The 21793-nt window shown below is 39.8% G+C and overlaps 3 protein-coding genes across 3 annotated transcripts; all 3 read left to right on the top strand.

Annotated features, from left to right (window-relative positions):
• Positions 1 to 8305: 8305 nt before the first annotated feature.
• LOC109023073 (keratin-associated protein 9-6) lies at positions 8306 to 8854 on the top strand. The gene has a single exon (XM_019026627.4). It carries the CDS (start codon positions 8345 to 8347, stop codon positions 8852 to 8854), a length of 510 nt encoding a protein of 169 aa, XP_018882172.4. The 5' UTR covers positions 8306 to 8344.
• Positions 8855 to 14173: 5319 nt separating this feature from the next.
• LOC101129659 (keratin-associated protein 9-2-like) lies at positions 14174 to 15220 on the top strand. Its single transcript, XM_019026282.4, has one exon. The coding sequence runs from the start codon at positions 14211 to 14213 to the stop codon at positions 14733 to 14735; it is 525 nt and encodes a 174-aa protein (XP_018881827.2). The 5' UTR covers positions 14174 to 14210; the 3' UTR covers positions 14736 to 15220.
• A 3655-nt stretch (positions 15221 to 18875) lies between these two features.
• KRTAP9-7 (keratin associated protein 9-7) lies at positions 18876 to 19912 on the top strand. Its single transcript, XM_004041668.4, has one exon. It carries the CDS (start codon positions 18918 to 18920, stop codon positions 19425 to 19427), a length of 510 nt encoding a protein of 169 aa, XP_004041716.4. The 5' UTR covers positions 18876 to 18917; the 3' UTR covers positions 19428 to 19912.
• Positions 19913 to 21793: the final 1881 nt, after the last annotated feature.

The following is a 21793-nucleotide window of genomic DNA, read 5'->3' as shown; positions in this document are numbered from 1 at the left end:
TTGTGTTCATATGTATTCAATGTTTGGCCCCCACTCTTATGTGAGAACATGTGGTATTTGGTTTTCTGTTCCTGTGTTAGTTCCCTTGGGATAATGGCCTCCGGCTCCATCTGTGCTGCTGCAAAGGACATCATTTTGTTCTTTTTTTTCCTTTTTTTTCTGTATAGTATTCCATGGTGTATATGAAACACATTTTCTTTATCCAGTCTACTTTTGATGTACATTTTAAGTTGACTCTATGTCTTTGCTATTGTGAGTAGTGCTGCAATGAACATATGCATGCATGTGTCTTTATGGTAGAACAATTTATATTCATTTGGGTATATACCCAATAATTGAATTGCTGGGTTGAATATTAATTCTAAGTTCTTTGAGAGATCCCAAAACTGCTTTCCATAATGGTTAAACTAATGTACAATTCCACCAACAGTGTATAAGTGTTCCTTTTTCTACAAAAACTTGCCAGCATCTTTTATTTTTTGACTTTAATAAGAGCTATTCTGACCTGTGTCAGAGGGCATCTCATTGTGGTTTTAACTTGCATTTCTCTAATGATCAGTGATGTTGATCATTTGTTCGTATCCTTTTTTAGCCGCTTGAATGTCTTCTTTTGAAAAGTGTCTGTTCATGTCCTTTGACCACTTTCTAACGAGATTGTTTGGTTTTTGCTTGTAAATTTGTTTAACTTCCTTACAGATTCTGGATATTAGACCTTTGTTGGATAGATAGCTTGCAAATATTCTCTCCCATTCTGTAGGTTGTCTGTTTACTCTGTTGATAGTTTCTTTTGCTGTGCAGAAGCTCTTAAGTTTAATTAGGTCCCATTTGTCAATTTTTTCTCTTTTTACAATTACTTTTGGTGACTTCATCATAAAATCCTTGCCTGGTCCTATGTTTAGAATGGTATTGCCTAGGTCGTCTGCCAGGGTTTTTATAGCCTTAGGTTTTACATGTAAGTCTTTGATCCATCTTGAGTTGATTTTTGTATACCATGTAAGGAAGGGGTCCAGTTTCAGTCTTCTGCAAATGACTAGCCAGTTATCTCAGCACCATTTATTAAATCAGGAGTCTTTTCCCCACTGCCTATTTTCATCAACTTTGCTGAAGATCACATGTTGTAGGTGTGCAACATTATTTCTGGGCTCTGTTTTCTGTTCCATTGGTCTATGTGTCTGTTTTTGTACCAGTACCATGCGGTTTTGGTTTTTGCAGCCTGTAATGTAGTTTGAAGTCAGATAATGTGATGTCTTCAGCTTTGTTATTCTTGCTTAGGATGGCCTTGGCCATTCAGGCTCTTTTTTGGTTCCATATGAATTGTAAAACATTTTTTTTTCTCATTCTGTGAAGGCTGTCATTGGTAGTTTGATAGGAGTGATACTGAATCTGTAAATTGCTTTAGGGAGTACGGCCATTTTAACAATATTGATTCTTTCTACCCATGAGCATAAAATGTGTTTCAATTTGTTTGTGTCATCTTTAATTTCTTTGAGCAGTGTTTTGCAATTCTTGTTGTAGAGATCTTTCACCTCCCTGGTTGGCTGTATTCCTAGGTATTTTGTTGTTTTTTGTGGCTATTGTGGAAAGGATTACATTATTGATTTGGCTCTCAACTTGGATGTTGTTGGTGTATAGGAATGCTACTGATTTTTGTACAATAATTTTATATCCTGAAACTTTGCTGAAGTTGCTAATCAGATCAAGGAGTTTTTGGGTAGAGACAATGAGGTTTTCTGGGTGTAAAATCTTATTCACACACAGAGATAGTTTAACTTCCACTTTTCCTATCTAGATACCTTTACTTTATTTCTCTTGCCATATTTCTCTAGCTAGGACTTTCATTACTATTTTGAATAGGAGTGGTGAGATATGGCATGTTTGCCTTGTTCTGGTTTTCAAGAGGACACATCAAAAACTTTTCAGAATACATCATATCCTCATTTGAAGAGACTAATTCCTTCTTATCAAATAAATCAAATTCATATCTGGCCTCCTCCTAAAATTTCATTGAAAGAGCAAAATGGAATTAAGTAATTCCATGTAAAATACAGACCATACCTTATGCAACATTTAGACAATTTGACTTCCTGATAAAAATGTTATCAGGAAAATTAAGTAAGGACAAAGTTTAGGATTGAGACACTATGCAACAGGCACATATGACTTTGCATAATCCATAATCTCTGAGCTATCTAATGGGTTAAAATAATCTTCTATGTTTTATGAGGCCAAAATTAAACATCTAAAGGAAATAAAGATTTGTGTTTTCAGGGAAATCAGAAGAATATAAGAAGGACTGAAAGTAGAAAAATGTGTACATTCATAGAAGTCATGATAGACAGATGGCTGGTTCTTTTGGCCCTGAACTGATGATGCAACCCAAGCATTCACTAATGGAAGGGCTGATTTATACTGGCTCTGAGAGAAATAGAAAAGTCTGGGACCTGTTACCTTTGTGGGACCTCCTACCAGCATGGGAGTGCTAGAAATACCTCTGATGAGCTAACGATGTAGACTTCCAGGACGGATCCCAGCTTCTGAGACTGTGTACCTAGAATGCTTTGGAGACTTGGCTAAGAGACAAAATCCATTGACTGTGATTCTTCTGGGGTGACAGGGTAAAGGAGATGAAGACCTAAAATATTCACTTTGGCCAAGATCAGTTATGCAAGGTAAATAAGTTCTGCAGACCTAGTGTACAGTAGTGTGGCTGTAGCTAAAAATACTTTATTTTATACCTGAAATGGCAAGTATGTGAGCTAATGAATATGTGAATTAGCTTCACTGTGGTGAATATCTCGCTATAAATATATATATATCAAAACATCACTTTTTATACCTTAAATATATACAATTTTTATTCAATTATACCTCAGTAAAGTTAGTAAAAACCAAATCTAGCAGCACATCAAAAAGCTTATCCACCATGATCAAATTGCTTCATCCCTGGGATGCAAGCCTGGTTCAACATATGCAAATCAATAAACATAATCCATCACATAAACAGAACCAATGATAAAAACCACATGATTATCTCAATAGATGCAGAAAAGGCCTTCGATAAAATTCAACATCCTTCATGTTAAAAACTCTCAATAAGCTAGGTATTGATGGAACATATCTCAAAATAATAAGAGCTATTTTTGACAAACCCATAGCCAATATTATACTGAATCTGAATGGGCAAAAGCTGGAAGCATTCCCTTTGAAAATGGCACAAGACAAGAACACCCTCTCTCACCACTCCTATTCAACATAGTATTGGAAGTTCTGGCCAGGACAATCAGGCAAGAGAAAGAAATAAAGGCATTCAGATAGGAAGAGAGGAAGTCAAATTGTCTTTGTTTGCAGATGACGTGATTCTATATTTAGAAAACCTCAGCGTCTCATCCTAAAAATTCCTTAAGCTGATAAGCAACTTTAACAAAGTCTCAAGATACAAAATCAATGTGCAAAAATCACAAGCATTCTTATACACCGATAATAGACAAGCAGAGAGCCAAATCATGAGTGAACTCCCATTCACAATTGCAACAGAGAATAAAATACCTAGGAATACAACTTACAAGGGATGTGAAGGACCTCTTCAAGGGAATCTACAAACCACTGCTCAAGGAAATAAGAGGGGACACAAACAAATTGAAAATCATTACATGATCATGGATAGAAAGAATCAATATCATGAAAATGGCCATGCTGCCCAAAGTAATTTATAGATTAAATGCTATTCCCATCAAGCTACCCTTGACTTTCTTCACAAAATTAAAAAAAAAAAAACTACTTTAAATTTCATATGGAACCAAAAAAGCGCCCATATCACCAAGACAATCCTAAACAAAAGAACAAAGCTGGAGGCATCATGCCACCTGACTTCAAACTATACTACAAGGCAACTGTAACCACAACAGCATGGTACTGGTATCAAAACAGATATGTAGACCAATGGAACAGAACTGAGACCTCAGAAATAACACCACACATCTACAACCATCTGATCTTTGACAAACCTGACAAAAACAAGCAATGGGGAAAAGATTCCCTATTTAATAAACGGGGCTGGGAAAACTGGTTAGCCATATGCAGAAAACTGAAAGTGGACTCCTTCATTACACCTTATACAAAAGTTAACTCAAGATGGATTAAAGACTTAAATGTGAAACCCAAAATCATAAAAAGCCTAGAAGAAAACCTAGGCAATAACTTTCAGGACATAGACATGGGCAAAGACTTCATGACAAAAATGCCAAAAACTATCACAACAAAAGCCAAAATTGACAAATGGGATCTAATTAAACTAAATAGCTCCTACACAGCAAAATAAACTATCATCAGAGAGAACACACAACCTACAGAATGGGAGAGAATTTTTGCAATCTACCCATCTGACAAAGGTCTAAAATCCAGAATCTACAAGGAACTTAAACAAGTTTACAAGAAAAACAAACAACCTCATCAAAAAGTGGGCAAAGGATATGAACAGACACTTCTCAAAAGAAGACTTTTATGTGGCCAACAAACATATGAAAAAAAGCTCATCATCACTGATCATTAGAGAAATGCAAATCAAAACCACATTGAGATACCATCTCATGCCAGTCATAATGGTGATTATTAAAAAGTCAGGAAACAATAGATGCTGGCGAGGCTGTGGAGAAATAGGAACGCTTTTACACTGTTGGTGGGATAGTGAATTAGTTCAACCACTGTGTAAGACAGTGTGGCAATTCCTCAAGGATCTGGAACCAGAAAAACCATTTGACTCAGCAATCCTATTACCGGGTATATACTCAAAAGAATATAAATGATTCTACTATAAAAACACATGCACATATATGTTTATTGCAGCAGTATTTACAATAACAAAGACTTGGAACCAACCCAAATGCCCATCAGTGATAGACTGGATAAAGAAAATGTGGCACATATACACCATGGAATCCTATGCAGCCATAAAAAACAATGAGTTCATATCCTTTGCAGGGACATGGAAGAAGCTGGAAGCCATCATTCTCAGCAAAGTAACACAGGAGCAGAAAACCAAACACCGCATGATCTCACTCATAAGTGGGAGTTGATCAACCAGAACACACAGACACAGGGAGGGGAACATCACACACCAGGGCCTGTTGTGGGGGTCGGGGGCAAGGGGAGGGAGAGCATTAGGACAAATACCTAATGCATGCAGGGCTTAAGACCTAGAGGACAGGTTGATAGGTGCAGCAAACAATCATGGCACATGTATACCTACTCAACAAACCTGCACATTCTGCCCATGTGTCCTGGAACTTAAAGTAAAAGAAAAAAAAGTTGATCTGGTTAATTATTATAAATATATTCTTATCATCAACATTAAAATTAGTTTAGGAATTTCTGGAGAGAAAAGAAATAATATGTTTTCAGTTGCCTATCATTTGATGGATATTGTGTAAATCTTTTACGTACATTATCATTAATTATTGAAAAAACTTTCAAAGTAGGCATTAGTGTTCTAATTGTAGAGATGAGGAAATTGAGGCTGAGAGATGTAATGTCATAGTTTGGTTTTTCCCAGAAGATACTCTGAGAAAAAGATTCCAATGAATACAATGTATTAGGAAGGGCAGAACACGCCAGAAGGGACTGTGGCAGTGATACAGAAAAGGGTATACTATTAAGCCAGTATCACAGAGATCAAATGAAACTTAAGCTAAAGGGAAATTTTTCAGAAATGATGAAAAACACACAACTTTGAATTCTCAAACTTCAGGAGCGAAGAAGCTAGAGTCTGTATAAATCCACTCTTTAGAATTTTCAGTTGAATATTTTTCTCCCTGTAGTGTGCACAGGTGACATGACTTTCTGTAGTTGCAATACAAGGGCCCTAAGGCACAGAGATGCAGATTCAGGCAGATGGAAATTGGTATGAGCACCGTAAGTTCCATGATATACAGGTATGGTAATGAAGACCTGTCTACAGTAACATTTGCTCCATTCAAGTCCAATCTTTCCTTCTTAAATGTAACGGACAGCCATGAACTCTAGGAGAAAAAGGAGGAGGAGGAAGAGGAGGAACAGAAGGTGAGAGAGGAGGAAAAAACTAGGAAAGATATGGGAAGAAGACAATATACACAGACAGGAAGTAAGGAATGGAGGAAGAAAGAGAGCAAGAGACAGAAGGAAAGAGAGTGAAAAGGAAGGAAGGAATGAAGGAAGGAAGGAAGGAAAAGGAAAGAAAGAAAGAAAAAGAGAGAAAGAAGAGAAAGAGAGGGGAGGGGAGGGGAGGGGTGGGGGGGAGGGGAAAGGAAGGGAAGGGAAGGAAGGGAAGGGAAGGGAAGGGAAGGGAAGGGAAGGGAAGGGAAAAGAAACTACTGCTGTAATAGGGTGCTTCTGAGATTCATAATCTCCATCAGTTTCCGCCAGTTCTATACTCCCTTCACCACTGGCCAGCACTCCTGTTGGTCTAGATAATTGCCTGATGAGGTAGCTCAGAACTTCCTGCCTGATGGGTCTTACCCTCTAGTTACTTACTATACCACTGTCCAACTGTGGTTGCTTTTGTTACTCATTTGTGTTTATCAATGGACACGGATACACTACGAGATATTCCAAGGTTATGGGTCGAATTGTGTCCCCAAGAACTCATATTCAAATAGGGTCATTTAAATGCAATATGGTAAGATAAGGTCATATTGGAATAAATTGTGCTTCTGATTCAATGTGACTGATGTCTGTATAAAAAGGGGAAATTCAAACAGGATGCATATAGAGGGAAGATGACTTAAGAGACACATGGAGAAGATAGACATCTACAGGTCAAGGAGAGAGACCTGGAACAGATATTTCCCTCACAGCCCTCAGATGAAAACAACATTGCCAACACCTTTATTTTAGCCTTCAGAACTGTGAGAAAATAAACTTCAGCCACTTGATTTGCCATAGTTTTTAATGGCAGTGTAATACTTTAATATATATAGTAAATCTCTTGAGTTTCAGATATATTCTCCCTATGCTCTATGGCTTCATGAAAATTATCCCTCATGGAATATTAACTCCTTTATCTACCTGCTGGTCTGCTAACATGAAGGATCCAAAATGAAATGACCAGGTTATAATTGCTGCTTTTGATTATGCCAAAAACACAGTGAAGCAAATTCTATAATTTTTATTTACATAAAAGTCAAAGAAAAAACCAAAACTGACCTACAGGATTAAAACTTGATAGAGTGACTAGCTACCTTTGGAGATAAGTTAAAAGATATAATTTGGAGGGAATGGAATTAATTTCTATTTTGTAAACTGGTAATGGGGACTTAGATGTATTTATAATGTAATATTATATCAAGTTGGAAATTCATAATTTGCACTCTTCTGAAATGAATGGTATAATTTAAAAAGTTTTAAACAATGGTAGACCTCAAAGAGGAATCAGATATCATCTCAACTCATCTAATTCCCTCATTGAAAACAGAGAGACAGAGAGAGAGAGAGAGAGAGACAGAGACAGAGACAGAGACAGAGACAGAGAAATGGCAATGATTGTGCCAGTAACCTGGATTAGGGCTAGAGCCACAGCTCATATTGCTTTGCCTGGACCTAAAGCAGTAATGTCACTGTAATTCCCAGTCCCACATTCTCATGCTGATAAGCCCCTCAGTCCCAGACAAATCAGGATGAACGGTCACCCCAGCACGTAGATTGCTTGATGCTTTGTGAATTCCAGTGAACTCCTCCTCTTTCTATGTGTTTGCTTTGGCTCTGCTCTGCCACATGGAACACATTGTGCTGAACACCCTCTTCCCAAGAGGCTTTTATAGAACTGGAAGAGACAGGTAAAGTAGGTTGTACATAGAGAGATGCCTGTCAGTCTTGAATCAGACTTTGGTGGGTGAACAGTCTTGGTCCCAAGCATGGATTCAATTCACCACTGTGAATATATCAACATCATGCTTCTCCCCACAGACACTTCCCAGACTACATACAGCCAAAGGATGAGACTGTGCAGAGAGAACTTCCTGTGCCTCCCCAGTCACCAGGAACTATCACATGACGAGATGCTGGTCAGAGCAGGAATGAAGCTGATGATGAGACTGCCTTCCTTTTATCTGAAACAAAGTTTCTACGAGTAATTTACAATTAAGAAACAGAATAAACCCTTACTTTCCAAAGATTCATAACATTTAGGAAATGATTTCCTCTTTGACAATGCCAAACTGACTATGGAAAACAATTGTAAACAGCAAGAAAGAAAAACCCTGCTGACTGGTGGAAACTTTGGAGGCCAGATGTATAAAAGGTCCAGATTGCAAGGGGTCATCAAATTCTGGGAAACTCACCTCTGAACAGAAGCCCACCCTCCACCCCTGACACCATGACCCACTGTTGCTCCCCTTGCTGTCAGCCTACATGCTGCAGGACCACCTGCTGCAGGACTACCTGCTGGCAGCCCACGATTGTAACCACCTGCAGCAGCACACCCTGCTGCCAGCCCTCCTGCTGTGTGTCCAGCTGCTGCCAGCCTTGCTGCCACCCAACTTGCTGTCAAAACACCTGCTGCAGGACCACCTGCTGCCAGCCCACCTGTGTGACCAGCTGTTGCCAGCCCACCTGTGTGACCAGCTGTTGCCAGCCTTCCTGCTGCAGCATACCCTGCTACCAGCCCACCTGCTGTGGGTCCAGCTTCTGTGGCCAAACCAGCTGTGGGTCCAGCTGTGGCCAGAGCAGCTCCTGTGCACCTGTGTACTGCAGAAGAACCTGCTACCTCCCCACGAGTGTCTGCCTGCCTGGTTGCCTAAACCTGTGCTGTGGATACAGCTGCTGCCAGCCCTGCTACTGCCCAGCCTTCTGTGTGTCCAGCTGCTGCCAGCATTCTTGTTGCTGAGCAGCACCACAGAGGACCATCATCCTCACACAACAACCTTCTACTCAACTGACTTTTTTTTTCTTTTGAGACGGAGCCTCGCTGTCACCCAGGCTGGAGTGCAGTAGCACGCTCTCGGCTCGCTGCAACCTCCATCTCCTGGGTTCAAGTGATTCTCCTGCCTCAGCCTCCTGAGTAGCTGGGATTACATGCCTGTGCCACCACACCTGGCTAATTTTTTGTATTTTTAGTAGAGACAGGTTTTCACCATGTTGATCAGACTTGTCTGGAACTCCTGCCCTCAAGTGATCCACCTGCCTCAGCCTCCCAAAGTGCTGGGATTACAGGTGTGAGCTACCACACCCAGCCCCAACTCACTTATCTTTCAGAAGACAAATTTACTTTCAAAATTTACTGATACACAGTATGCTTTCACCAATTTTTTTTTTTATTTCTTTGCATGTTTAAAATCTTGGGAATCAGCTTGAGGGAGGGCAGAATACTTCATCCTGATTCTTTTTTCCTTACACTTTGTGGATCATGTGCCAGCTTCACGTGTTCTCAATGTGGAGTCATGGTCTCCATTTGACTCTAAAGTCAAGAGCTTCATTCTCTCCTTCTAAGAAACTTAGGTTTCTGCAACTGATCAATAATCTTTGCAATCATATTTTTGTTTTCAATTTTGTCCTCATGGTTCTTTTACCCTTCTTTCTTCTTTTCATTGTAACTTTGGGCTATGTCCCTAGTAGCAGGGATTCTTACCTATATATTTCTGAATAAATTCTGAACCATCCTTCATCTCATATGGTGTTTTATTTTACAGAATTGCTGATATGAGATTTACACACATATTGCATGCTATATGTATTATCCAATTTGATTCTGAAAACAGAATTATTATTATGTATTATTACCTCAATTTTTCAACTGAGAACAATTTAGTGTGTGATTTTATGTAGCTAATAAAGGACAGACTCTAGTCCAAGGTGAGAGCTTCTCTTTCTGCCCAAGAACACTTACATTTAACTCTCGGTAAAGTAGAAATGATATTGAGACTCAGCAATAGCAAGACATGCACTTGAGTTTATTTAATGTGGGAGGTATAATCTCTCATATTTGCAGATGACATTTCTGTTCACAAAGGTCTTCCCAAATTAGTTTTCCATACCTCAGTGAGTAATAGCTACATGGGATGACAACAGGGACGGCATTTAACAGTTGCCCTGAGTGAGGATCCCTTTTTGTCTCAGTCTTTGACCAGCTATTTATTCAATTAATCTGCATAAGAAAATTTTGAGAATGCATTGTGTCCTCATGAGACAGAATCTCATTTGGGGATTTTTTTCCTGGTATCACGTAAATAATATTCTTATATGGCTTCATTCTCCTGAATACCTGTTGACAAAGCAAAAAGAATTTAAGTTATTCCTTCTAAAATATGGACCACACATTAAGCCACATTAAGTGAAATTGTCCCTCAAATCAAAATGTTATTAGGAAAATTAAGTGAAACAAATTTGGGGATTGAGGGACTATGCAATGGGCATGTATGACTTTGCACAAACCATAAAGGTATAAAACAACCTTCTGAGTTTTGTGAGGCAAATAGGAAGCATCTCAAGAAACCAAAAACCTGTGTTTCCAGGGAAATCAGAAGAATTTAAGAAGAAGGAAACGTGGAAGAACTTTCTCATTCATGGAAGTCATGATAGATGGAAAACTGGCGCTTTTGTTCCTGAACTGATGATGCAACTGAAGTATTCAGTCATGGAGGGATTCACTGATACTGGCCCTGAGAGAATTAGAAAAGTTAGGGACCTGGGCCACCTTCTTGGGACCTCCTACCATCATGGGAGTGGTAGAAATACCTCTGAGGAGCTAACAATGTAGGTTTCCAGGACAGATACCAGCTTCTGAGGCAGTGTATCTAGAATGCTCAGAAGACTCAGCTAAGGGACAAAAGCCACTGACTGCGATAGTTGTTGCATAATGGGGTAAAGAAGCTGAAGAACTATCACATTCTCTTTGACCAACATCGGTTATGCAAGATGAGTCAGTTCTGCAGATCTAGTGTACAGCAACGTGACTATAGTTAACAAAAATGCTTTATTTTATACCTGAAATGTGCTAAGAAGGTAGATCTGAAGTGTTTACACCACAAAAATAAAAAGGAAATGGTAACTATGTGAGCTAAGGAATATATGATGATTCACAATAAGTATATACATATCTCAAAACATCACCTCGTACACATTAAATATACACAATTTTATTTTTATTTATCAATTATGCCTCAATAAAGCTAGTAAAGAAAGAAGTGAGTTGATCTGGTTAATTATTATTCATGTATTCTTATCTTCAACATTAAAATTAGGAGTTCTCCGGACAAAAAAAAAACTAATATGTCCTAGGTTGCCTACTATTTAATGGGTATTGATTAAATGCTTTATGAACATTATCATTAATTCTTGAAGAAACATTCAAAGTAGGTATTAATGTTCCCATTGTAGAGATGAGAAAATTGAGTCTGAGAGAGGAAATGTAATATCAGAGTTTGGTTTTCCCATAACAAACTCCAAGAAAAATATTCCAGTGAAAGTAGTTTATTGGAAAGTGCAGATCACACCAGCAGGTATTGGAGAAGTGACACAGAAAAGGGTAGACTATTAAACTAGTATCACAGTGACCAATTAAAGCTTAAACCAAACAAAACACTATTAGAAATAATGAAAAACAAACAAATTAGAATTATCCTACTTCAGGAATGAGGAAGCTAGAGTCTTCACAAATCAGCTCTCTGGAATCATTGGTTGAGTGTTTTTCTCTGTGTGGCACGCGCAGGCGACATGACTTTCTGCAGTTACAATACAAGAGCCTGTAGGCACACAGATGCAGATTTGGGCAAATGCATATTGGTCTGAGCATACTAAGATCCAAGATATAGGAATGGGATAAGGAAATCCTATCTACAATCTACCATTTGCTCCACACAGACCCAATCTTTGCTTCTTAAGTGTGGTGGGCAGCCACAAACTCTAGAAGAAGGAGGAGGAGGAGGAAAGGAAGAGGAGAAAGAGGAAAAACAGAAAATGAGAGGAAGAAGAAAGACTGAAAAATGAAAGAAAGAGAGAAGAAAGGAAGGAAGGAAAGAAGGGGGGAAGGAAGAAAGGAAGGAAGGAAGAGGGAAGGAAGAAGGAAAGGAGGGATGGAAGGAAGAAAGGAAGGAGGAAAGAAAGAAAGAAAGAGAGAGAGAGAGAAGGAAGGCAGGAAGGAGAGAGAAAAAGAAGAAAGAGAAAGAAAGAAAAAGAAAAAGAAAGAAAGAGAAAGAGAGAGAGGGAGGGAGGGAGGAAGGAAGGAAAGAAGGAAGGAAGGAGAAATTAAGAAGCAAAGAAAGGAAGGGGAGAGATATGTAAAATGAAGGCCAGTGGAACAAGCAACAGTTACTGCTGCTATAATAGGGTGCACCTGACAGTCATAATCTCCATTAATTATCAAAAGTCTATAGTTCCTTCACCACTTTCCAGAACTTTTGCTACTCTAGATAATTTCCGGAAGGAGTAACCCAGATGTTCCTGCCCAAAGGGTCTGAGCCACTAGTTACTGTACCGTTGTCCACTGTGATTGCTGTTTTCACTCACTTGTGGTTATCACTGGGCATGGACACAGTATGAGATTCTCCAGTGTTATGGGTTGAATGAGTCCCCCAAAATTCATATTGAAATGAGGTCATTGAAAACATAATTAGTTAAGATCAGGTCATATTGGAACAAGTTAGGCCTCTGATTCAATAGGACTGATGCCTGTATAGAATGGGGAAGATCAGACGCCATGTGCATCTAGAAGGAAGATCATGTAAGAGACACATGGAGAAGACAGACATTTACAAGTCAAGGAGAGACACCTGGAATAGATGCTTTCCTAACAGTCCTCAGGTAAAAACAACCTTGTCAACACCTTAAATTCAGACTACTAGCCTTCAGAACTGTGAGAAAATAAATTTCAGCCACTTGCTTTGTAGTGGTTTATCATGGCAGTGCTAGTAAATTAACATATTCAGTAAATCTCCTGAGCTACAGATACATTCTCCTACATTCTACGCCTTCAGGATAATTACCCCTCACCAACTCTGTTCTCTGCCTTCTAATCTGCTGACATAAAGAATGCAAAATGACTAGGCGATAATTATTACTTGCGATTATGCGAAAGAAATAGAGAAATAAATATTGTAATTTTTATTCACACAGAAGTAAAAAAGGAAAAGCCAAATTGACCTACAGGGTTACAACTTGATAGAGTGATTAGCGGTTTTGGGGGATGAGTAAGGAAATATAACTGAAAGGGAATGGGATTAATTTCTATTTCCTAACCTGGTAATGGGAACACAGATGTATTTACAGTTATATCAAGTTGGAAATTAATAATTTGCATTCTTCCAAAATGAATGGTATACCTAAAAAATGTTTAAATATGTTAGAACTCCAAGACAAATCAGGTATCATCTCAACTCATCTAATTCCTTCATTAAAAAGAAATAGACAGAGAAGAAATGGCCCTGAGTGTGTTAGTACCAGAGTTAGGGCTAGAGCCACGGCTCCTGCAGGTTTGCCTGAATCTAAAGCAGTTATGTTACAGAAAGTCCCACATTCTAATCCTGGTAAGTCCCTCACTCCCAAACAAATCAAGATGAATGGTCACCCCAGGGCAAAGATTGCCTGATGTTATCTAAATCCCACTGGACTTCTCCTTGTACCCACCTGCTTTGGTTCTCTCTGACACATAAAACACATTGTACCAATCACCCTCTTCCCAAGTGACTTTGATGGAGCTGAAAGACACAGGTGGTGTAGGTTGTACAGAGAGCAATGCCTGTTAGTCTTGAATCAGACTTTGGTGGCTGAACAATCTAGGCCACAGATACGAATTCATTTAGTCATTGTGAACACATCAGCATCACGCTTCCCCCCACAGACACTTCCCAATCTACATACAACCAAAGAAGGAGGCTGGGTAGAGAGAACTTCCTGAGCCTAACCGGTCACCAGGAACTATCACATAATCAGAAGATGGTCACATCAGGAACGATGCAGATTGTTGAGATGGGCTTCCTTTTATCGAAAACAAACTTTCTATGAGTAAACTACAATTAAGCAACAGATTAAACCCTTACTTTCAAAAGATTCATAACCTTTAGGAAACAACGTCCCCTTTGACAATACCACAGTGACTGTGGAAAACAATGTAAACAGCAACAAGGAAAAGTCCTGCTGATTGGTGGAAACTTTGGAGGCCAGGTGTATAAAAGGTCCAGATGGCAAGGGGTCATCAGATTCTGGGAAACTCACCTCTGAACAGAAACCCACCCTCCACCCCTGACACCATGACCCACTGTTGCTCCCCTTGCTATCAGCCTACCTGCTGCAGGACAACCTGCTGCAGGACCACCTGCTGGCAGCCCACCACTGTGACCACCTGCTGCAGCACACCCTGCTGCCAGCCCTCCTGCTGTGTGTCCAGCTGCTGCCAGCCTTGCTGCCACCCAACTTGCTGTCAAAACACCTGCTGCAGGACCACCTGCTGCCAGCCCAGCTGTGTGACCAGCTGCTGCCAGCCTTCCTGCTGCAGCACACCCTGCTGCCAGCCCACCTGCTGTGGGTCCAGCTGCTGTGGCCAAACCAGCTGTGGGTCCAGCTGCTGCCAGCCCAGCTCCTGTGCACCCGTCTACTGCAGAAGAACCTGCTACCACCCCACGAGTGTCTGCCTGCCTGGTTGCCTAAATCAGAGCTGTGGTTCCAGCTGCTGCCAGCCCTGCTGCCGCCCAGCCTGCTGTGAGACCACCTGCTGCAGGACCACTTGCTTCCAGCCCACTTCTGTGATCAGCTGCTGTCAGCCTTCTTGCTGCTGACCAACTCTCCAGAGGACCATCATCCTCACACAATAACCCTCTGGCAACTGATTTATCTTTTGGAGGACAAATTTACTTTCAAACTGTGATGACAACCAACAAAGTGAACTTAGGGTGAACCTTCTCACCCTAATTTTTGTGACTTCTTGCATGTTTAACATCTTCTGAATCAGCTTGAGCGAGAGTAGAGTACTTCATCCTAATTCTCTTTTTCTTTACACCTTGTGGATCATGTGCCACCTTCATGTATTTTCAATTTGGAGTCATGGTCTCAGCTTGACTTTAAAGTCAAGAGCTTCGTTCTCTTTCTCTAAGAAACTTAGGTTTTGCAACGATCAATAATCTTCACAATCATGTTTTCATTTTCAATGTCCTCCTCATGGTTCTTGTATCCTTCTTTTCATGATCATTTTGGGTTATCTCCCTAGAAACAGGGATTCATACCTATATGTTTCTTAATAAACTCAAAACTGTTCTTCATCTAACATGGTGGGTTTTTTTTATTTTGAGGCATTCCTGATATAGAATTTACACACATATTGCATACCATATATGTTACCTAATTTGATTATCAAAACAAACAGTCATGTTTTATTACTTCCACTTTCCAGCTGAGAAAATTTTAATGTGTGATATTATTTAGCTAATAATGGACAGACTCAGATGCAAACTTGGGTCTTCTCTTTCTGTCCAAGTGCACATACATTTAACTCAATAAAGAAAAAATTACATTGGGACTCAGCATTAGCAAGACATGGACTTGAGTTGACTTAACGGAGGAATAATCTCCTGTATTTTCAGATAACATTTCTGTTCGTATATGGCCTCCTTCTTCTTCTCCTGAATACATATTGACAAAACAAAATGAACTTAAGTTATTCCTTATAAAATACAGACACCATCTTTTGAGAGTGTATATCTGGAATGCTTTGAAGATTCCAGAGAGAGAGAAAAGCTGCTGACTGGGATAGTCATTGGGTGATGGGGTAAAGGAGACGAAGAACTAGCACATTCTCTTTGACCAACATCAGTTGTATAAGGTGAATAAGTTCTGCAGATCTGGTGTACACTAATGTGGATATAGTTTAAAATACTTCACTGTATACCTGAAATTTGCTGAGAACGTGGATCTTAAATGTTCCCACCACAAAAATAAAAAGGAAATGGTTAGCTATGTGAGCTAATAAATATGTGATTATTTCACAATGAATATACATCAAAACATAACCTTTTATACGTTACATATACACAATTTTTTTTTTTTTTGAGATGGAGTCTCACTGTGTTGTCCAGGCTGGAGTGCAGTGGCGCTATCTCGGCTCACTGCAAGCTCCACCTCCTGGGTTCACGCCATTCTCCTGCCTCAGCCTCCCGAGTAGCTGGGACTACAGGCGCCCGCCACCACGCCCGGCTAATTTTTTGTATTTTTAGTAGAGACGGAGTTTCACCATGATAGCCAGGAAGGTCTCGATCTTCTGACCTCATGATCCACCCACCTCAGCCCCCCAAAGTGCTGGGATTAAAGGCTTGAGCCACCATGCCCGGCCCACATACATAATTTTTATTTGTTAATTATACCTCAATAAAGCTAGTGAAGTAAGAATTTAATTGATCTACTTAGTTATTATAAATATACTCTTATCTTCAATATTAAAATTATTTTTAAAGTTTTCTGGACAAAAAAAGAACTAATATGTTCTAGGTTGCCTACTATTTGATAGTGACTACATGCTTTATGTTCATTAATATTTATTCTTGAGGAAATGTTCAAAGTAGGTATTAATGTTACCATTGTAGAGATGAGGAAAGCAAGGCTGAGAGAGTTAATGTAATGTCATAGTGTAGTTTCTCCCAGAACAGATACTTAGAAAAATATTCCAGTGAAAGTAGTTTATTGGGAAGTGCAGATCACACCATTAGGGATCAGGGAAGAGATACAGAAAAGGGTATACTATTGAGCCAGTAAGTATCACAGTGACCAACTAAAGTTTAAACCAAAGGGAAAACTATCAGAAATGATGAAAAACACACAAATTAGAATTCTCCAACTTTGAAATAAAGGAGCTAGGGTCTTTGTAAATCAACTCTCCAGAATCACTGTTTGAGTGTTTTTCTCTGTGTAGCATGCACAGGTGACATTACTTTCTACAGTGGCAATACAAAAGCCCGTAGGCACAGAGATGCAGACTCTGGCAGATATAAACTGGCCCGAGGACAGTAAGACCTGAGAAATAGGAACAGGATAATGAAAATGTTATCTATGATCTGCCATTTGCTCCACTTACATCCAATCTTTGCTTTTTAATGTGATGGATAGCCAGAAATTCTAGGAAAAGGAGGGAGAGGAGGAGAGGAAGAAAAGGAACAGGAGGGTCTGAGCCCCTAGTTACAGTACCACTGTCCACTGTGATTGCTGTTTTCACTCATTTGTGGTTATCACTGGGCATGGACACACTATGAGATTCTCCAGTGTTATGGGTTGACTTGTGTCCCTCAGAATTCATATTCAAATAGGGTCATTGAAAATGTACTTAGTTAAGATCTGGTCATATGGAAATCAGTTAGGCCTCTGATTCAATATTACTGATGCCTGTATAGAATGGGGAATTTCAGAGGTAGTGTGCATCTAGAAGGAAGGTCATGTAAGAGACACATAGAGAAGACAGACATCTACACATCAAGGAGAGAGACCTGGAACAGATGCTTTCCTAACAGTCCTCAGGTGAAAACAACCTTGTCAACACCTTAAATTCAGGGTGCTAGCCTTCAGAACTATGAGAAAATAAATTTAAGCCACTTGGTTTGTAGTGGTTTATCACGGCAGTGCTAGTAAATTAGTATGTTCAGTAAATCTCCTGAGTTACAGATACGTTCTCCTACGTTCTACGACTTCAGGATAATTACCCCTCAACAAACAAGAACCCTGTTCTCTGCCTTCTAATCAGCTGACATAAAGAGTGCAAAATGACTAGGCAATAATTATTACTTTTGATTATGCAAAAGAAATAGAGAAGCAAATATTATAATTTTTATTCACACAGAAGCAGAAAAGGAAAAGCCAAATTGACCTACAGGGTTACAACTTGATAGAGTGATTAGCTGTTTTTTTGGGATGAGTAAGGGAATATAATTTAAAGGGAATGGGATTAATTTCTATTTCCTAACCTGGTAATGGGGACATAGCTGTATTTACAAAGTTATAACAAGTTGGAAATTAATAATTTGCATTCTTCTGAAATGAATGGTATACCTAAAAATGTTTTAATATTTTAGAACTCCAAGACGAATCAGCTATCATCTCAAATCATCTAATTCCTTCATTAAAAAGAAATGGAGAAAGACATAGAGAAGAAATGGCACTGACTATGCTAGTACCAGAGTTAGGGCTAGAGCCACAGCTCATGCTGGCTTGCCTGAGTCTAAAGCACTTATGTTACACAAAGTCCCACATTTTCATTCTGGTAAGCCCCTCTCTCCCAGACAAATCAGAATGAATGGTCAACCCAGGGCAAAGATTGCCTGATGCTATCTAAATCCCACTGGACTTCTCCTCGTACCCACCTGCTCTGGTTCTGCTCCGCCACATAGAACACACTGTACCAATCACCCTTTTCCCAAGTGACTTTGATGAAGCTGAAAGACACATGTGGTGTGGGTTGTACAGAGAGATGCCTGTTAGTCTTGAAACAGATTTTGGTGGGTGAACAGTCTTGAACACAGGCATGGATTCATTTTGTCTTTGTGAACATATCAGCATCATGATTCTCCCCACAGACACTTGCTAACCTACATACAACCAAAGAATGAGGCTGGGTAGAGAGAACTTCCTGAGCCTCCCCAGTCACCAGGAACTATCACATCACCAGAAGATGGTCAGAGCAGGAACTATGCTGATGATGAGACGGGCTTCCTTTTATCTGAAATAAAGTTTCTATGAGTAATCCACAATTAAGTAACAGATTAAACCCTTACTTTCAAAAGATTCATAACCTTTAGGAAACAACTTCCCCTTTGACAATACCAAAATGACTGTGGAAAACAACATAAACAGCAACAAGGAAAAGTCCTGCTGATTGGTGGAAACTTTGGAGGCCAGATGTATAAAAGGTCCAGATGGCAAGGGGTCATCAGATCCTGGGAAATTCACCTCTGAACAGAAGTCCACCCTCCACCCCTGACACCATGACCCACTGTTGCTCCCCTTGCTGTCAGCCTACCTGCTGCAGGACCACCTGCTGGCAGCCCACCACTGTGACCACCTGCTGCAGCACACCCTGCTGCCAGCCCTCCTGCTGTGTGTCCAGCTGCTGCCAGCCTTGCTGCCACCCAACTTGCTGTCAAAACACCTGCTGTAGGACCACCTGCTGCCAGCCTACCTGTGTGACCAGCTGCTGCCAGCCTTCCTGCTGTAGCACACCCTGCTGCCAGCCCACCTGCTGTGGGTCCAGCTGCTGTGGCCAAACCAGCTGTGGGTCCAGCTTCTGCCAGCCCAGCTCCTGTGCACCCGTCTACTGCAGGAGAACCTGCTACCACCCCACAACTGTCTGCCTGCCTGGCTGCCTAAACCAGAGCTGTGGCTCCAGCTGCTGCCAGCCCTGCTGCCGCCCAGACTGCTGTGAGACCACCTGCTGCAGGACTGCTTGCTTCCAGCCCAGCTGTGTGACCAGCTGCTGTCAGCCTGCCTGCTGCTGATCAATTCTGCAGAGGACCATCATCCCCATACAGTAACCCTACAGCAACAGATTTATCTTCTGGGGGACAAATTTACTTTCAAACTGTGATGAAAACCAACGAAGTGAACTTAGGGTGAACTTTGCTCACCCTAATTTTTATGACTTCTCTGCATGTTTAACATTTTGTAAATCAGCTTGAGTGAGGGTAGAGTACTTCATCCTGATTCTTTTTTCCTTACACCTTGTGGATCCTGTGCCACCTTCATGTATTTTCAATTTGGAGTCATGGTCTCAGCTTGACTCTAAAGTCAAGAGCTTCATTCTCTTTCTCTAAGAAACTTAGGTTTTGCAACTGATCAATAGTCTTCACAATCATGTTTTCATTTTCAGTGTCCTCCTCGTGGTTCTTTTATCCTTATTCCTTTCATGATCATTTTGGGTTATCTCCCTAGAAACAGGGACTCTTACCTATATGTTTCTTAATAAACTCAAAGCTGTCCTTCATCCCACATGGTGGTTTTTTTATTTTACAGCATTCCTGATATGCGATTTACACACATATTGCATACCATACATGTTACCTAATTTGATTATAAAAACAGACGGTCATGTTTTATTACCTCTACTTTCCAGCTGAGGAAAATTTTAACCTGTGATGTTATTTAGCTAAAAATGCAGACTCAGATTTAAGGTTGGGTCTTCTCTTTCTGTCCAAGAGCACTTATATTTAACTCTCATTAAAGTAAAAATTACATTGGGACTCTACATTAGCAAGACATGCACTTCAGTTGACTTAACAATGGAGGAGTAATCTCCTGTATTTGCAGGTAACATTTGCAGATAACATTTCCATTCTTATATGGCTTCCTTCTTCTTCTCCTGAATACATATTGACAAGGCAAAATGGACTGAAGTTATTCCTTATAAAATACGGATGCCATCTTTTGAGACTGTATATCTGGAATGCTCTGAAGATTCCAGAAAGAGAGAAAAGTCGCTGACTGGGATAGTCGTTGGGTGATGGGGTAAAGGAGAAGAACTAGCACATTCTCATGACCAACATCAGTTATATAAGACGAATACGTTCTGCGGATCTGGTGCACTCTAATGTGGACATAGTTTAAAATACTTTATTGTATACCTGAAATTTGCTGAGAAAATGGATCTTAAATGTTCACACCACAACAATAAAAAGGAAATGGTGACTATATGAGCTAATAAATATATGATTATTTCACACTTTATATGTATATATATCTCTCTCAAAACATAACCTTTTATACCTTACATATACAAAATTTTTATTTGTTAATTATACCTCAACAAAACTAGTAAAGAAAGAATTTAGTTGATCTAGTTAGTTATTATAAATATATTCTTATATAATATTAAAATTATTTTTTAAGTTTTCTGGACAAAAAAAGAACTAATATGTTCTAAGTTGCCTACTATTTGATAGATAGTGACTACATGCTTTATGTTCATTAATATTTATTCTTGAGGAAATGTTCAAAGTAGGTATTAATGTTACCATTGTAGAGATGAGGAAAGCAAGGCTGAGAGAGTTAATGTAATGTCATAGTGTAGTTTCTCCCAGAACAGATACTTAGAAAAATATTCCAGTGAAAGTAGTTTATTGGGAAGTGCAGATCACACCATTAGGGATCAGAGAAGAGATACAGAAAAGGGTATACTATTGAGCCAGTATCACAGTGACCAACTAAAATTTAAACCAAAGGGAAAACTATCAGAAATGATGAAAAACACATAAATTAGCAATCTCCATCTTCAGGAATAAGGGAGCTAGAGTCTTTGTAAATCAGCTCTCCAGGATCATTGGTTGAGTTGAGTGATATTCCTCTGTGTGGAATGCACAGGTGACATGACTTTCTGCAGTTGCAATACAAGAGCCCTTAGGCACAGAGATGCAGATTCTGGCAAATAGAAACTGGCCCAAGCACACTAAGATCTGAGAAATATGGACAGGATAATGAAAATGTCGTCTATGATCTGTCATTCGCTCCACTCAGATCCAATCTTTGCTTCTTAACTATGATGGACAGCCAGAAATTCTAGGAGAAGGAGGTAGGGGAGGAGAGAAAGAAGAGGGACAGAAGGTTCTGAGCTGCTAGTTACTATACCGTTGTCCACTGTGATTGCTGTTACTCATTTGTGGTTATCACTAGGCATGGACACGCTCTGAGATACTTCCATATTTGGATTGATTTTTTTCCTCAGAAATTCATAGCCAAATAAGGTCATTGAGAATGTAACTAGTTAAGTAAGGTCACATTGGAATAAACTGGTCTTCTTATTCAATATGACTGGTGTCTGTATGAAAAGGATGGTAGAATAGAAGGAAGGGAGGGTAAGAGGAAAGGAAGG

The sequence above is a fragment of the Gorilla gorilla genome, chromosome 4 (assembly GCF_029281585.2).
Source record: "Gorilla gorilla gorilla isolate KB3781 chromosome 4, NHGRI_mGorGor1-v2.1_pri, whole genome shotgun sequence".
In the NCBI taxonomy this organism is placed as follows: Eukaryota; Metazoa; Chordata; class Mammalia; order Primates; family Hominidae; genus Gorilla; species Gorilla gorilla.
This window is presented reverse-complemented; position numbering and strand designations above follow the sequence as displayed.

What these genes read in the sequence shown, in the direction of transcription:
- LOC109023073 (XM_019026627.4), top strand. Translation starts at nt 8,345, where the DNA reads ATGACCCACTGTTGCTCCCCTTGCTGTCAGCCTACATGCTGCAGGACC.
- KRTAP9-7 (XM_004041668.4), top strand. Translation starts at nt 18,918, where the DNA reads ATGACCCACTGTTGCTCCCCTTGCTGTCAGCCTACCTGCTGCAGGACC.
- LOC101129659 (XM_019026282.4), top strand. Translation starts at nt 14,211, where the DNA reads ATGACCCACTGTTGCTCCCCTTGCTATCAGCCTACCTGCTGCAGGACA.